The sequence below is a fragment of the Choristoneura fumiferana genome, chromosome 10, assembly GCF_025370935.1.
Source record: "Choristoneura fumiferana chromosome 10, NRCan_CFum_1, whole genome shotgun sequence".
Classification (NCBI taxonomy): Eukaryota; Metazoa; Arthropoda; class Insecta; order Lepidoptera; family Tortricidae; genus Choristoneura; species Choristoneura fumiferana.
In genome coordinates this window covers 8,341,285-8,359,764 of record NC_133481.1, presented here as the reverse complement: position 1 = coordinate 8,359,764, position 18,480 = coordinate 8,341,285, and the positions used below count along the sequence as shown (strand labels likewise).

Here is an 18,480-nt window from a genome sequence, read left to right as displayed (position 1 = left end):
TTGCTTTTTGGTATATTTGTTACTACCAGCATTATCTCTCTGCTTCGCTGGACTGAAAAATTGGATCCGGCATTTCATGGAAATTCCAAAAAGTACATTGCGGTCTTGACTTACATGGCAAGAAAACACGTGTTTGTTGATAAGTAGGGTTCAATCGCACGCGTAATCTGCACCGGCTGTGGCTGAACCTTGGCTACATCTCACATGACTGTTGACGCAGACTAGAAGCGATTTTTTTAAAGTGCACCCGCAATCAAAACAGGTGGTAAGAACTCTGTGCATCGCAGTCGGAGTCGGCGGTGACAAGCTACCGGTCCGTTACTGCCGATGTTTTATTTTTCATTGTCCATCTCGTATGAGACGCGGTGTCAGTGCGGTACAATAGTGACACGCCGGTCTCAACAATTGTGCCAGTGAATAAAAAAATCGCGATGGTCATAATAACTGCGGCGTTTTTGAAACAGGTACAGAACTTTTCGAAGGATATTTTTTAATAGTCCACAAGTTTTAACGAAAATAAAGGATGCGTTCAAGAGCTGTCTGCTACTGAATTGTTACTCACCAATAACGTTATAAGTATTTTTAATTGAAATTAAAAAAATTGTGCGTATTTTGTAAGCATATACCTACTTGTAGGTATAGGTACCTAAGCTAGTTTTTAATCTATGGTTAAGAACTATAAACTTGTGGCACAGAAACATCCTATATTATAATTAAAAAAAACTACAGCGACAGTTTAAAAATAATTTCGTGTCAGGTCACACGCAGAGTAGGGCTTCGTACTAATATGCGGCAAATATTCAAAATTAAATTTGATCGTCTATTACTCGTTAACTTATAAAGCCTACTAGGCTGTGATAGTTTTCCTTTTAAATCAAATTATATATTTTCATCATGATTTTTTCAGATTTTTCAAACCAACAGTTTAGCTTGTGCTGGGGGAAACATTTGCCTCTAGCAATAGTTTGTTTGTTTGTTTGTTTATACTCTTTATTGTACAAAAAGGAAAAACAAAAAGGTTACATAAATAAATACTAAATAAATAGTACTTTAAAGCATAATATTTTGCAAACGGATTTTTAAGGATTTAAATGAAATAATGGTCTTAGCAAGCTTATAATCTTTTTATCTTTTTATCTTCGTCTTAATTCATTATGAATTAAGTCCTATTTATTTTATACAGTTACGGAAATCGAACCATCAGTACAAATGCATAAAAGAACTATTTACTTACAATAAACGGAAATAATGTTTCGCTTAGCAGAATAAAAAAAAACTGTTGAAATTATCCTTCTTTCAAATTCAAACAAAAATCACATTGACAACTGTGTACACTGTCGTGCAAAATTAAGGGGTCACTTTCATACAATACTTCACGTAAAGTGATTATTTAATTTCGCTCTTCAGTATATTTACTCTTTTAATCGATTACTTCGCCTGACGAGATCGCATTACTCAAGTGCTTGTGATCGCCACTTGAACCAAATACGATCCTGACACATGGAAAGGTTTCCACCTCTTTATATGTACACTTATCACTCATCAAAAGTGCCTAGGGATATTTTATATCCCTAGACAGTTTTGAACATTTACTATAGGGATAATGACTATCCCAAGACTCCTTTGATGTGTGGTATACAGTGTGCTCTTATTTTCGTGTAACTAGAAACTTTAAGATCTCGATCGGTTTTGTGATAGTGATTAGTAATCATATTATTTTTCAATTTATTTTTTCTTTTAATAACTACACAAGAGTTCAGTTCCTCAAACGGAAAAAAGAAAACCTTACATGATTGTTCGCCGGGCTCTCTGTCTGTTTGTCCAGTCCCTATTTATTTCCCTACAATGCGTGGGTATATTTATCAGGTTAAAATTTACCTATAGTTACTTAGGGCTGATCTCTTGCAATCGTAAAACAATTAAGTTTCTAAGTTTCAAAAAACACCATCTTTGAAAATGTTATTTTCATGTAAAACCTATCGGGTATCTATTTCCCGTGGACAGAGAATAAACTATTATGACATTTTGCAAAAATAACTGAAATGCAAAAAATAATTCTGTTTTCTTGGTAATACTATTAACTTATTTTTGACTTGTTTTTTGTTTATCTCAGTGTGCGAGTCCGACTTACACTTGACCGATTATTAGGGTTTCGTAGTCCTACAAGTTTCGCCATGTCCGTCCATCTGTGTCTGTCTGTGGCTTAATTTATTGACTACTAGAGTTTACCCACGGCTTCACACGCGTAAAGTAATCGATCTGGTTGTTACAATCATAGGTTACAATTGAAATTCCGGGATTATCGTTATCTTCATTGAGGTTGTGTTAAGAACAACTATCCAAAACTTCAAGACTCTAAATCCAGCGGTTGATATTTCAAGATTTTATCCCTATCCCGTGGGAATATCGGGTTAAAAGTAACCTATGTGTTATTCTAGAAGTCCAGCTACCTATATACCAAATTTAATGACTCTAAGCCCAGCGGTTGTTATTTCATTTGGCCTGTTTTTTAACAGAATTCTACCTATATTACATTCATCAAAAGTGCCTAGGGATATTTTTCTCCCTGGACAGTATACCTAGTACTTACCTAAAGATAATGAGTATCCAAAGATTTTTTTATTCGTGAATATGCAACCAACACTTATTGTAATCATATATATTATATTACGGGTGTTTCTAATAACCACGTGACTTACATAAATATAGAGGAATGAAATTCAAAAACTTTTATCAGTGTTAAGATTTACTTATTATCGGTCACCAATCTGAGATTTGATTGTCAGCCTCAACAAGTTTGATAACATGATACCTGCTACTATGTTTATGATTATTTACGAAATAGACGATAAAACAGTACGTGGTTTTGGTAACAATTACCATATTTTTTGAGTATCTAATGGGTATTTCGAATGGAGACCGTACGGTGCTGTTATTTTATTTCAAATAATGAATTTTAGTCTTGTACCTACTTGCGTACTTAAATTGGGGTTTATCTAGATATACAGATTGAAAATTTGAAAGGAAATTACCTAAGTGCTGAAGGTAGGAAAATTAACTAAAAAGAAATATCCATTATTTATATATTACCTACGTATTGTTAGGTAAAGTAACAAAACTGCATTCAATGATTTATGATTTGATTTTTGGGTGGCCATGCCTGCCAGAGAATCGAACCGGCTAAAATACATATACAAAGTAACACCCGATACTATAATGGTATCAATGATAGGACCAAACTGTGTAATGGTGAAAATTTTAATTGGCTTATAAATACAGAAATGATAAATTCATGAAAGGAAAACCATCAAATCTGAACTTATTTTTTTATCTTTATTGAATGCAAAAATATTATAAAAGCAGGCCAAGAGCGTGTCGGACACGCCCAGACAGACAGACATGGCAAAACTTTAAGTGTTCCGTTTTTGCCATTTTGGCTACGGAACCCTACAAAGATATTCAAACATCCTTTAATGCAGTTTTGTTTCTTATTGAAAATAAGGGAATGTTTCCTTCGAGTAAGTTTACCTGTCTTCAATATTTATGACTGAGTAAATTTGTACAAATAGGTATTAAGTACATGATTAGTTCTAAGCTATGTTGCGAGTTGTACCTACAGAATATCAATACGGATGTCACCGCCAATGCCATTGTACACTCCAGTTTACTTGAAAAAGAATTGAATCAACACAGAAAACATTATTGTTTGATAGTCAGTATATAGCGGGCAACCGACAACATCCACTCGTTTTCAAGTCATTAAATTATGTTCATAAATAAGTATTCACATTAACTTTGGAAAGGCACGGTCTATGTACAAAGGTTGAAGGTACGGTCACACATGCGGCGAGAGCAGAATTCGACTTATGGCATGAATACAAACTATTTACATTTAACCAGAGCTGGAATAGGGCTGAATTCATTTCGGCGTCAGTGCTGTCTTAGCGAATTTCTCCGTCAATACCATATCACGTTCAAAGACCAACGGCGTGAATAATTATAACTATAGTTACTACGTTTTAAAATATTATTTAATCCTTAAAAAAAGTTATTTACTGACATAATCTTGTCTTCACCATTATTTTCATCATCAGCCGGAAGACGTCCACACAGACGTTGAACAAAGGCCTCCCCCTTAGAACGTCACAATGAACAGCGAAGTACTTGCCGCCAGCATATTATACCGGTTGCCCACAACTCTCACGATGTCGGCAGGCCACCTAGTGGAAGATCTCCGAACGCCGTCTTTCGGTTCATAGAAGCTACTCGAGAACCTTTCTCCGCCACCGGTTCCAGGGTTCCTGAAAGTTTTAAAGTTTATTCGCCAGATTGCAAAACAATTTTTTGGCGAACCAAACACTCATTTTAACAATATTGTGCACAATAAATAATTATAATTTGAAAAAAAGGGCACAAAAGCGCAAGCAATGGCATGGTGCGGAAACAACTCAATTTAACCGCAACAACTAAGTACTAGTTTCCGTGTTAACAGGAGCCCCAAGCAGCGCCTTTGATATTATCAAATATGTACTTCAGACAGAAATGCAACTAGTCGTAAAATGTTTTGCTAAGCAGTTTGAGGTGGTTTTATAAAGGGTAGAACTAACTGGATGCCGGACAAAATTAACATAAGATAATAAAGCCGTGTATACCCAAAACTAAAAGTACCTGAAATATGAGAGATTGGAAACTATCATTTTATTATTGTATGCTTACATTTCCCATGAGTATTACCCACGTGATATATGAGATTTCAAAGGTCACTGAATTTTCTACCGACGTAATTTTCATACAAAATTTATCGAGCCAAGCACGTAGATAACTATCTTGTTTTAATTTTCAGTAGTTGTAACTTTGTTATTGAAATGAGGCCCAGATAATAAATAATAATAATAATAAATATCATGGGATACCTGACACCAATTGACCTAGTCCCAAACTAAGTACCTAAAGCTAGTACTATGGATACTAGGCAACGGATAAACATACTTAAATATATATAAAATATATACTTTAATACATATTAAACATCCAAGACACAATTCAAAGATTCGTACAATCAAGCTCATATGTGTAGTGCGTACCTACGTTACCAGGACGACAAAAATATCGACACCTATACCATTAACCAAAAGGTCGTATCTAACCTACACATGTACATATTTGACGACCGGATGGCCATTAAGTGGTTAGAGAACCTGACTACGAAGCTTGAGTCCCCGGATTTGATTCCCGGCCAGGGCAGATATTTGTACGAGTAATACGATTATTTGTTCTCGGGTTTTGGATGTTTAATATGTATTTAAGTGTGTATTTATTTATATAAGTATTTTATCGATTGCCTAGTATCCATAGTACAAGCTTTGGTTAGTTTGGGACTAGCTTGACATCCATTGGTCAAGTGTCCCATGATATTTATTTATTTTATTTATTTGACGCTACGTTTGTATCGATATTTATGACCATGACAATATAAGTACGAGCAGGAACCCAGTAGGCCAGTAGTATCTAATACTAAAATAAGTGGTAGTGGGTTGATATTTATAAATAAGTAATGAGAAGTTACACAAAATAAAATAGGTAGTAGTTCTAACTTGCGCCTCGACATCTTGAACGATTCAATCCGGCTTTATGCATGGCCTCACTCGAATTATGTGTGATAGTCTTCTTCCTTTGAACACGTAGGTGCTGCGTTTTATAATGATGCTTGTTATAGTCATTCTCGTTAGCACAAATAGAACGTCTGCGTATAATCAACAACACTATTATTCATTTAATTCAGGTGCTTGACTTTTTATTTTTTTCCTATCTATTGTTTCGAGCATATACCTAAACCAATGTAAACTAACATATTCCTATGGCAATTAAATTATGACTTTCAACAATTATGTCAGCCGATATGGACTCCGATCGCACACCACATTGACCTTGGCAATTGGTGAAAAAAATTGGCTATAAAAAACAAGCTCTTATGAATGTCAAAAAAAACTACTATCTGTTTGGAAAAACCTCTGTTGAGAAGAATCCGGCAAGTAACTCAACGAGGTATATTTTATTGAAAATTGAAACATATTTACAATGTTATTTTATACATCACAAGTAGGTATTTAACACTACTACATTTCTAACACTAACAGAGTAGATTCGCTATTTGAAGTAAGGGATCGCTATATCGCCAATGCAGATCTATATTGATTGCTAATGAAATAAGATTAAAGATGCCAACTATCGGGACAGTGACAAGCACTCGTACGTTTACCTTATTTCATTTTTCAGGGCCAGTACTTTACAGTACGATACTTTCTGAATGTAAATACAAAAAAAGTCAAGACTTGGTGTTAAAAATGGCAAAATCGCTATAGGTGTTCTTTAAAAATTAGAGGGTTGCCCTCGATTTATCTAAGATCCCATCATCAGATCCTGACTTGGTGTCAATGGTACCACCTCGGAAGTATGTCCTTTAGAACAAAGAAATAATTTTGAAATTAGGAGCACAATTGGCGGAGTTATCGCGTAACAAACACACACAAAAAAAAACATACAGCTGAAATGAGAACCTCCTCCTTTTTTGAAGTCGGTTGAAAAGTCGTATCGTACTATGAAATACATAATATATAGATACGACCTGTTACCGTAATGTGTTACATTTTTGTCGTGTTTTTCGAGCCATAAATGAGTCAGCTGTACAGTCAAGTGTAAAAATATGAACTTATTCAAAGTTTCTTAAATAAGTACCACACTCTTATTCCGACGCAATAAGGCCGTATAGTAACAAATTTTTGAGTGGTTCAAATAGATACTTATTTTTGCACTTGACTGTACATATAGGCAGTTTTATGTACTGGATTTAGGTTATCTATGGCCACATTTTCGAGCAGTGTCGTGAAAAATGAAATAAGGTAAACAAACGTACGAGTGCTTGCCACTGTCCCGATAGTTGGCATCTTTAATCTTATGTCATTAGCAATAGAGATGACAGTAGGGTGTCGTCTATTGGACATTAGCGTGTCGAGCACTCGGACGTTTACCTTATTGTTCTCATTACGACCCATTTAAATGTTTATTATAGGTATGTTTTGCAATTGTAACTAGTTCTATCCATGATTGGATGCCGAGTAATGACAACTAAGCCATAATCAAAATAATAGCACAATAAATGTTTTGCTGAAACATTCTGCGTTATTAAAACCGAGTTGGACTCGTTTTCCGGGTTCCGAACCACTGGCTCAATTTTCATTATTAAAATCGAGCATAAACGCGACAAAAACATGTTTAGGGTCCCGTTATCAAATAGCTTTTCACTTTTCATGCTCGTAAAGTTGGTATTTATGGTAGATCTAAAATGACTTTTATGCTCTAGTGCATAAAGTAAAATCTTCGTTTAAGACCAAGGTAATCAAGTGTCAACAGCCACAAACAAAAAAGTTTACTAATAATTAATAATAGTTAGTTAATAATTTTTATTTCATATAAAACTAAAAATCAATCAAAATAAATCAATAAAACTAAAAATTAATAATTATATAGCAATGCATGAAAAATAAAAAAATCCTAGTAAGTGAACAATTGTTTCCACTGTTAGTATTTATTTTCCTCTCAATCGAAGTGAAAAGCAGAGTGTAAAACTTCACGACGGTTCTCGGGTAAAATGGCTCGTTTTATGCTCTTGTTGTACAATCTACTATTAAGTTGCAATATGTGGGTATGGGTTGGGTACCTAACAATACAGTGATTAAAATTATTTCTTTTCATAGCGTTTAAAATCATAGTAACGTCACTATTGTGCACGAGCCCGATTCCGGAAGCTGCCGTTCAAGCAATTGAGATGTTTAATTAATTGGGGTCATTATGGGCCAATATTTGTCTTCGTGACATGAATAGCAGGATATAACTATAAGCTAATTAAAAACTGACGTTCAAACAAATCGTTGTCTATGGTGGAATCGCCGATAATTACAATCGAAGTAAAAGACAGCCTTGGGCTGTGAGTACAGTCACCAGCACCAATATCTGTCACAAAAAGCGTGCATAAATATCTGATACGACTCTATTTCTAAAGGACGTGTCAGATATTTTAGCACGCTCCGCTATGGCAGATATTAATGCAGGTGACCGTACATACCGGCGCAAATGAGGGTTTTCACAGAGGCGAAATATCGCTAGATGGCGTTAGTATCGCGAGGTGCGTTTGACGTTTGCTTGCGATTGGCGCATTTAGTTATTTAACCAATCACGACTAACGCCATCTAGCGATATTTAGCCTCTGTGAAAACCCTCATTGTTGATTGCCTTTTTTACGGATGTAAAAAATATATAAGTACTATGTACTTGTATGTGCTTGTACGGATGTACTAAAACGGTTTTTAGTGTATTTATATGGACATAATATAGTATGTGTGTGACCCGTGTGGTGTTGGGTTAGAATTACACCTCTCCATTTCTTCAGTGGATGTCGTAAGAGGCGACTGAGAATATAGGTTAAGGTATACCGTAGGCGACAGGCTAGCAACCTGTCACTATTGTACCGTTTTTTGTCAAACTTAAAACCTAAAATTGCTATAAGTGGCTCCGAAGCGGTTACGTTTCGTGTGCTCTGCCTACCCCATTTGGGAATACAGGCGTGATGTTTGTGTGTGTGTAAATTAGTATGTTTGGGCTATATCATTCTATGAATTGTCACAGACGTCTTTCGTCGGGTGACTTTACATTTGGCATGTAGGTATGTAGAGATGCTGTATGCTCTCTATTGTGGATTCTCTGTTCCCTACACTATCAAAAGTTACTATAAAATTGTATAGATCAACGCAATACCTTAATTAACAATTATTACCGGATAGCCAAGTGGTTGGCAAACCTAACTATGAAGATTGAGGTTTCGGGTTCGATCCCCTGTCGGGCAGATATTTGTATGAACAATAAAAATGTTTGTTCTCGGGCCTTGGACGTTTGATGTGTAATTAATGTATTAATTTAAATAAGTATGTTTATCCTTTGCCTAGAACCCATTGCTTTGATTGGTTTGGGACTGAATCAATTGGTGCTAATAAAATTGTTCCACGATATTTATTTTTTATTTAATATCAACAATAAATGTTTTACTTACCTATTATTGTTTTTGACAAAACTTCCTGTCTGATCTATTCTGGGATAATAAGGTTGTATTGAAGTTCCATCATGACAATTTTGCAATGTAAATTGTCTGCTTATTATCCCATCTGTAGAAAAGTGCATAATTTGATTTGACCGTCAACTCGTCTGTGCTCATTCATCATCAGATTCAAACCGGACAAGTACGCAGTATAGGTTTCCGTACTAAAATGCGACAAATATTCGATATTAAGTTGTGTTCGACTGTTACTCGTTAAGTCAAATTAGTGAAGCTGTGTTAATTGTGCTTTTAAATTTGTAAATAATGAATTAATATATAATAACAGCTAATACTACTACTAGCCAACGGTTTAGCTCGCATAGTATATGTATGTAAAGAAAGAAAGAAAAGAAAGAAAGAAAGAAAGGGATATTTATTTTGGCTCCATAAGTACCACCACCTTACAATAATAAAATAGATAAGACTAAAACTAGCACTATAATTTATGTGAACTGTTAAAACAAAAAAATATTATGATGTTAAAACATTTTTGTCGGACGAACTGTAATATTTGCATGCCAGTATTTAATATGTCAACTATTAAATACATATAGCAGAATAGGTTTTCTGATTGATCTATATCATCCTTTGTAATCTAATTATTCTAAGCAAATAAAGAATTATTATTATTATTATTATAACTAAGTCACTTGGTGACACGGCAGGATACCAAAAAGGGTCTCCACTCAGCATGTGTTGCCGCACATTATGTGCAGTAACGCTGGTTTTCTGTGGAGCTCAAACGTCTTACACATAAAACACAAAATAATACAAAAAGAAAACAACAAAACAAAAAGAGTACAAAGGCGAACTTATGCCTAAAAGGGATATAAGGGATTTAGGGATAGTATTGTATTGTATTGTATTGTAAAACTCTTTATTGTACATAAAAACACATGAAAATAACAGAACACAGGATAATAAGATGTACAAAGGCGAACTTATCCCTTAAAGTTAGTTAGTTAGTTTTTTTGATAGTCTCTAAGCTAAGCCGCAAACGGACAGACTGATGCTCAATGTGAAACTAGAAGGTTTCCTTGTAAGACCATGGAACCCCAAAAAGCTAGTCCGCATTCAGCTAGCTATGATTGTAATAGGAAAATTATAAATTGTGCACTTATACAGGTGTTTTCAAATTAATCTATAAGAATAGACGCACGTGGTCCCCAAGGACCCTCGATCACCGAAGACCCGAAGATTAACGCCACCATAAATAGTACATGAAGTTTTTTTTTTGTGCAATGTAGATAATAATATATTGCATGTCAAATCGTGCCCTATCATTTTACTACTTCAGCTTAATGTGTCGTACTACAAGTCGTCATTTAAATTAACTGCGTTAGTTTCTTTTCCGGAGTTTATAGCTGAGTGAATCTTTTATTTCGGCTGCCATTCAGAGTCGTGGCGCAGCCGTGGCCTCCGTTTTTTTAACAGTTAGGTAAGGTACCAAGTATTAGAAGTAGATTACTTCTCATTTAGTTGGTTCCTATTCCTTAATTGAAGTAGACCCCAGAACTAATAATAAGAAGCATAGAAACGTTGATTGTAAACCGCGCAAAATGCAGTCATTCTCGAAATTATGTGTAAAGATAATTCATTTGTCAAACATGAGTTCCTATATACAATTATTAAATTGAATATATAGATGTACAATAGTTGTATGTCCTGTCCTTCATGTCTTGTCTTTCAGCATACAAATTTTTACTTATGAACTTAAATAATTATACAATAAAAAATGGGAAATAATTAAATTATAATCAATATAACATTAATGTTATATAAATAATTTTACATTTAATACTAGTAATACCTAATCAGTGTAGCATTTTGAAAACAATAATATATCTAGTCTATATTATCTAGTAGATGTGTGTGCGATTTTTTATTAAAGTATTTTTTCCGCGTTCAAAGTTTCTTCCTGACCATCTTACGCAGTAGTAAAGGGAAGTAAATGTCGTTAATACTTTGGTAACTATTCTGCTCAAGAGGAAAATGTTCTGGAGGTTTCTTCTTACAAATATACTGACCTTTAGGAGTTTAGCATAATTTCCTTTTCTTTTTCCGTGTCCGGTTATCGAAGTGTAAGCACGTACGTCAACGACCTCCGCGAAAATAATTCGTGAAACCGTATCCAAACAGTGCAAATCACGTGTATCTCGGCAAAAAACAATGTAAATAAACAAGGAAAGACATCTCACAATTAAAACTCAGTGCAAAACAAGTATTCCGACGAAAAATTTGTGAAATTGAAATACGAAGACCTAACCAAAAAACACAAGTCATCCATCACTTCTTTACCTACCTACATTACATATATAAATCATAGGCGGAAGTGTCCGACCGAAGTGTCATCTTGTGTGAGTGACATTGACAGTTGAAGTTGCCAATTATAATATCAATTACTGGATTATTATCATACTTATTATCGCCTAATACACACAATGGCAGGTGACTCGCCGATGAATAGATCACAATCCGAGACGGACGTGGATGGACTGGGTTGTACTGAGAATGTTGTTACGCCGCCAAACTTTGTATCCACGAGACCTAAAAGAAAACGTGAACATGGGCTGGCGGAAGAGCTAGCACTTTTCAAGGACGAAATGAAAACTATGATGATGTCTTTTATGGAAACGCAGCTTTCGGAGATAAGAAAAAACACTCAAACGCTCAAAGACATCCAGTCCGTAAATCGAAACATAGAAAATTCGATGGAATTCCTTGCGGCACAAAATGAAGACTGCAGAAAGAAAATTGAACTTCTTGAGAGAAAATCTATTGAAGATAAAAAAAAAAACATTGTAGTTATTGAGGACAGGATTGAGGATCTCCTAAAAAATAGCCGTAAATCAAACTTTGAGCTGAAAAATGTACCGAAAAAGGCCGAGGAGACGAAGTCTGACCTCAATAGATATTGTCATAAATTTATCAAGGTCTGTAAAGTGTACCATATCAAAAGACGACATAAAAGACATCTATCGGACTCGCGGCAGGCCGGATCGCTCGCAATCGACTCCGATTGTGGTTGAAACCTCGTCCACCATCATAAAAAATGATATTCTCCGTTTGTGCAAAGTGTTTAATACCTCCAGTGGTCAAAAACTGTGCGCCAAACACCTGGGACTTCGTTTCTTGGAAGAGACCCCTATATTTGTTAGTGAGCAACTAACCCCAAAAGCCTCTCGACTACATTTCTTGGCTCGCGACCTCAAGCGCCGTAATCTATTCAAATATTGCTGGACAGTGTATGGAAATGTGTACGTCAGAAAGGAAGAAAATTCTACAATCATCCAAGTTACTAGCGAAGCACAAGTAACACAGCTCTCCAACTCGTTCTGACTTTTTTCGCTTATCATAACGACAGGTACCTTTAATTACTTTTTAGTTTATAAATATTGCATCTATGCTGGTTATGCTACGAATATAATGGCATGCCTTCCTAATATTAACAATGCTAAACTTACTATACATAATTGTAAACATGAACATCATCTTTTGCCCTTGTTGAATATGAATTGTATTAAAAAACTAGAAATGGTAAAACCCACTTGGCCTACTTGGTTCTTAGTTGTTAATTATTGCATGAAATTAAATTGCAACTTTTATATTCACATGCTGGTGATGCCGGCGAGAGTGCTGAACATTCTACTCATTTTTATGTGTACCAACCGAACATCTCTGTAACCGCTGTTCAAGTGAATAAATATTATTTCTATTTCTATTTCTATTTCACTTACTCTAATAAATTGAATTTAGATAATACTCGCCACCTAAACACAAGTTATTATTATTATTTAAATTATACTAGTCACTGCGCCGCCTCGCGCAGCGGGCCGTGCCGGTACGTGGTCGGATCTCACAGTGAGAGTACTTGGCCCCGGGCCCCAGGTTTGGCCCGTGGTTGTGGAAATAATGTTTTTAAAAACCCACTTAAATGTCAATATTTATGCCCTTCGCGATGTATTAATATGCCTATCATTGCTTCCAACCTTCTTTTTTTCTATAAGCAAGTTTTATGGCTTGTAAAAATAATATATTAAATGACATTGACGATTCTGAGGTTGCGGTTTCTGTACAATGTGACCCTCAGGACCTCAAGAAATATGTATCAACGAAGACCTCAAACTTAACAATACTGTCCCAAAACATTAGGAGTGTTTATGGTAATTTTGACGATTTCGTGTTATCTCTCTCTGAACTCGAACCTGAGGTGGATTTTTTGATTTTATCTGAGTGTCGTATTAACCCCTGTATACCCTTACCCCCTTTTAACAATTACTCTTGCTTAGCTACTAGATAAAATCAAAATCAGAATGATGGGGTCGTAGTATATATTAAAAAAAACTTAAATGCTAAACTAAAAGAAATAAAAATTATAAACTCGACTTGTATTCAAATATTAATAAATGATTGCACTATCCTAGGTATTTACCGATCACCAGCAAACCTCAACGCCTTAAACTTTATTAATTCCTTAAATAGCTATCTTAATAATAATCAATCTTGTAATATAATAATAACCGGAGATATCAACATAAACCTCATACCTAGACAGAATGAGTCAACGTATGAAAATATAAACAGACAACAATACCTCAATATGCTTTCTTTTCATGGAATTCAACCAGGCCACATGTTTCCAACTAGATTAACAAACTGCCTTGATCATTTTATGATCAAAATTAATAATTATAAATACTCGGCTTTCTGTGCTGTTTTAAATACCTCAATCACAGATCACCTTACAATTTTATTAACATTATCAAACAACAAACTAAATGAACACACACTAAAAAGTAAAACTATATCTGTCAATTACGAAAACGCATTAAAAATTCTCTTAGAGGAAAATCTTGAACCCCTTCTGTCTAGCAATGACCCATGTTTTGTGGCTGATCAATTAATTCTTAAACTAAGTAAATCGCTTGAAAGGAGCAAAATTGTCGAATCTTTGCCTAGAAGCAAGCGTACAATAAAACCATGGATAACTCCAGGCCTTCTGCGATGTATAAGAAATCGTAATAAACTACAACAGCAAGTACGTTCGGAACCTTTTAATGAGGTTTATAGGGTCACTTATACAATGTATCGCAATCACTGTAATAACCTATTAAAAAAGATAAAACGTAATTATGAAAGAATTCAGTTAACAAATGCTTCTAAAAATTTTAAAAAAGTATGGAAAACTCTAAAAGAGATTACTAATTACAAATCTAGTAAAGTCTCAAACCTAGAGTTGTTAAACACTAAATTAACTCCTACCGACTCAGTCAATTTTGTAAACAATTTTTTTGTTAACGTCTGAGTAACGTCTTTGGCTGAGAATATTAATAATAGTCACCCAGGGGGAAGTCAAGATATCATGTTAGATAGTACTCCCAATCTGACCACCTCTTCATTTGCCCTTCTAGACACAGACCCGCAGGAAGTCTACGAAATTGTTATGAGCTTAAAATCTGAAAGTGCCCCTGGATGGGATGGTGTTACAACCAAATTTCTCAAACTAGCTGCAAAATTGGTTGCCCCAGTTCTCAGTCATCTTACTAATCTCTGCTTTAGAGTTGGAGTTTTCCCCAAACCGCTTAAGAAATCATTAGTCACGCCAGTTTATAAGAGTGGAGAGAGAGATGATGTAAATAACTACAGGCCCATATCGGTCTTACCAGCTATTTCTAAAGTCATTGAAAAATTGATTAACAACCGCCTTATGTCATACTTCAATAAATACAACATCTTATCAGATCTACAATTTGGTTTCCGCAAAACTAAGTCTACAGAAGATGCATTAATGGAACTTACTACACTAATAGCTGATAAGACCGATAAGGGAAATAAATGCCTTGCTATTTTTCTAGACCTGAGGAAGGCTTTTGACACCGTCTCTCTCCCCACGCTTATTCACAAGATGGAGAGAGCTGGCATAAGAGGAAACCCACTTAGCTTGCTTAGTGACTATCTGCAGGGGCGTACCCAAAGAGTTAAGATAGATGACTTTATTAGCCAAGAGGCAGATATAACCTTTGGAGTCCCCCAGGGATCCGTCCTGGGACCGACACTATTTTTACTGTATATAAACGACTTAACAAACCTCAAAATGCAAGGGGGGCGCATCCTATCGTATGCGGATGACACCGTCATACTGCTTGAGGGGCCATCCTGGGAGTCTGTGTTTGAAAGGGCGGAGAAAGGTCTCAGTAACGTATCTTCTTGGCTAAAACGCAACTTCCTAACTCTCAATTGTGATAAAACTAATTACATATGCTTCACTAAATATAACAGTTCACAACCTAATAACACTCTTAATCTAAAAATACACACATGTAGCACTTCTGATCATTCTTTATGTAAATGTATGAGTATCGATAAAGTTAACTCCACGAAATATCTTGGTGTAATGCTGGACCAGCGCATGTCATGGTATGCTCATACTGAATATGTTAATATGAGAATACGCAAATTGATATGGTTATTCAAAAAACTAAGATATATTACAACAAGAAGACTTTTAAACCAACTATACGTGACGTTGGCTCAATCAGTTATGTCCTATTGTATATCCGTGTGGGGTGGTGCAGCGAAAACCAGGTTTCTGGAGGTTGAGAGGGGGCAACGGTGTTTGTTAAAGGTTATGTACTCTAAGCCATACAGATATCCAACGAATGAACTTTACCAACTAAGTGACATACTGTCTATGAGGAAACTGTACGTTTTGAGTATAATAACAAGATTACAGAAAACACTGAAATTTAATTCTAGCCTTTTAACTCGTAGGCGGAAACACGATGTTGCTCCCCTTCCGGCTACAAGATCTGTATTTGCTAAAAGACAATTTGCAGCTCAATCGGCTTATGTATATAATAAAATTAATAAAGTGTTAGACATATATCAATTACAACTGTATAAATGTAAAAAAATTACAAACGAGTGGCTAAAAACGCTTAATTATGAGGAGACAGAGACTTTACTGTTTTGAGAGTGTTGGGTGGTAACTGTTTGTAAGTAATATATAAGGTTCAGATTTGAATTGTTTAAATTCTTTGGTAAACCAAAGACACACATGTACATCTTAATCACGTATATACACACATACGCAGACACGTACACACACACGCACGCGCACACACACACACACACACACACACACACACATACACATACACACACTCACACACACACACACACACACACACACACACACACGCTCACTGCTTAAGTATAATAGTTAAAAAATTTACTTTTCACCTCAGCACCTCAAACAGGCAGCTTTTGCTATGAGAAATTAGTGAGACAAAGTAACTTTTTTTTTTTTTTTTTTAAATGCTGAGTACAGTGTTGGGTCTACTAACTGAATTCCAAATATTTGAACTTTACTTTGATCTGTCATTTTACTTCAACTCAAAAAAAGCAAGAGATAGGATCAAATTTGTCGATTACAAACTTAAATTAAATGTTTGGTATTAAAAATATATCGAAATATTTCCAAAATGTAAATTTTCCCGATCTTTTAATAAAGTATGCAACCTCGTTGCACGAAAGCCGCTTCTCTTGTTTTTTTTTTATAAAAGAATTCCGTATACTGCCTCTACAGTATTATTATTATTTGTTAAATTGAATGATTTTTTAACAAATCTATTTATGTTTATGTAAGAGAAATCTTAATAAAAATCATATTTAAAGGTTTAATTTTTCAACTTTTTCAATTACCCCGAGATGAGGCTTTTTGCAGTATTAAAAAATAAGTGTGACATTAGTACAAGAAGTTAGGATTGCATGTTATGAGTATGCGATTAGTATTGTAGCTACTGGACTCTTTTTATGGTTTTAAATGTAATTATTATATTTGATAATAATCGGATTCTATTTTAAAAAAATGTGTTTGTTTTGTAATGTGTTTGTATGTGGTTTTATTCTTATGTTACATTTAAATTATGTTCTCGCTGCTGAGGTGAAAAATTGTATGTGTCACACGAGACCAAAGTTTTTTTGCATCTCGTGTATTTCAATCCCTTGCTGATCTCAGGATTCTAACCTAGAATCACTCGCTAACGCTCGTGATTCAATTATAGAATCCTTCGCTTACTCGGGATTCAAAATCAACAGTCGCAACAAAAAACAACTTTGCTCTCTTGTTGCACAAATAACTATTTTCTTTCTTTTGTTCTTTTGTTTTTGTTTTATAACCACAACTTGTGATATGGAGGAGCAGGGCTTCCTGATACAAGTATGATGTTTACTTAATAGGAAGTCCCAACCCTTCAATTATGTAACAATGTTGTTTTAGTGAAATAAACATTTTTCATTCCTAATTGATTACGATGGAGCAGAGAAAACTATAAAATTAATAGCGTTCGATACACGCTAATCATGATAAGAATCGCAAGAGTTTTAATACGTATCACAGTATAGTGATAATAAATAAATATCATGGGACACTTGACAGCAATTAGACCTCGTCTACTAAGACCGTAAACTAAATCTAGTAGTGCCGTACGATCTCGGTGCTTGACTATATTGACCAGTATTACGATTCGTATTGATAGAGTTCTACCCGATGTTTATAATATTCCAGAACATTCAACGACATTGCCGACTGTAGCGGGAGCGGGTGTAATAATATTTGAGAAAACTAGTTTTGCGACATAAAATGTGTCATTCTCGCAAAAGAACGGCATTATTAACAGACGTTTACAGATACTCGTCACTAAATGTACCCAACTTCATAGATTCGTTACATACTGTACTTCTGATCCTGTTTCCCTTTAGGATAGAGCGAGCCCAAAGAATGCCACAGATTCGCTCTTTGGGCATTAGGCGTTGGTTACTGAGGGCTTGAACAGTGCCACTGTTTTCAATGACTATATAGTCTCGACCAAGTCGAAACTTAAAACACGATGCGTTGCGTGATTTGAGATGCGATAGGTATGTAAAAGGTTATTAAAAGAAGTTGTTACGGACGCGGTCACACCACGCCACTCTTGTATGGTTGATTCTTTGTATGAATGTGTGACATTAACTGTAGTAATTTGCATCTAGATGCTCTAATCACGAATTCGAGACTGTATTTGCGTTGTGTTTTAACTTTAGTGCCTGCATGGGCGATCGAGGTTCACTCGGGCTAAAACTCGGCAACACGCGTTTTTAGAGATAAGGCAACGTATACATAATAGGACAAGTGCAGAAGATTCTTTCCGCAAACTCATATAAATAAATAGCAACTCTTGCCAAGACACTATAAAGTACTATGCCGGTTGCATAGCTCTAATTCGCCTACAGTCATATTAATCTACATGTTGCTCTTTCTGGCCTTTATCTCTTTTGACTACATTAGGGCT

At 35.2% G+C, this 18,480-nt stretch overlaps 1 protein-coding gene across 1 annotated transcript in view; it reads left to right on the top strand.

Moving 5' to 3' along the window:
• The first annotated feature begins 228 nt into the window (after window positions 1–228).
• The window catches only part of LOC141432016 (facilitated trehalose transporter Tret1-like), a 36,120-nt gene continuing 17,868 nt past the window's right edge, over window positions 229–18,480 (top strand). Inside the window, exon 1 of the mRNA XM_074093374.1 lies at window positions 229–464. Coding sequence (XP_073949475.1) covers window positions 432–464 — 33 coding nt within the window. The 5' untranslated portion in view covers window positions 229–431. The remainder of the gene's footprint in view (window positions 465–18,480) is intronic.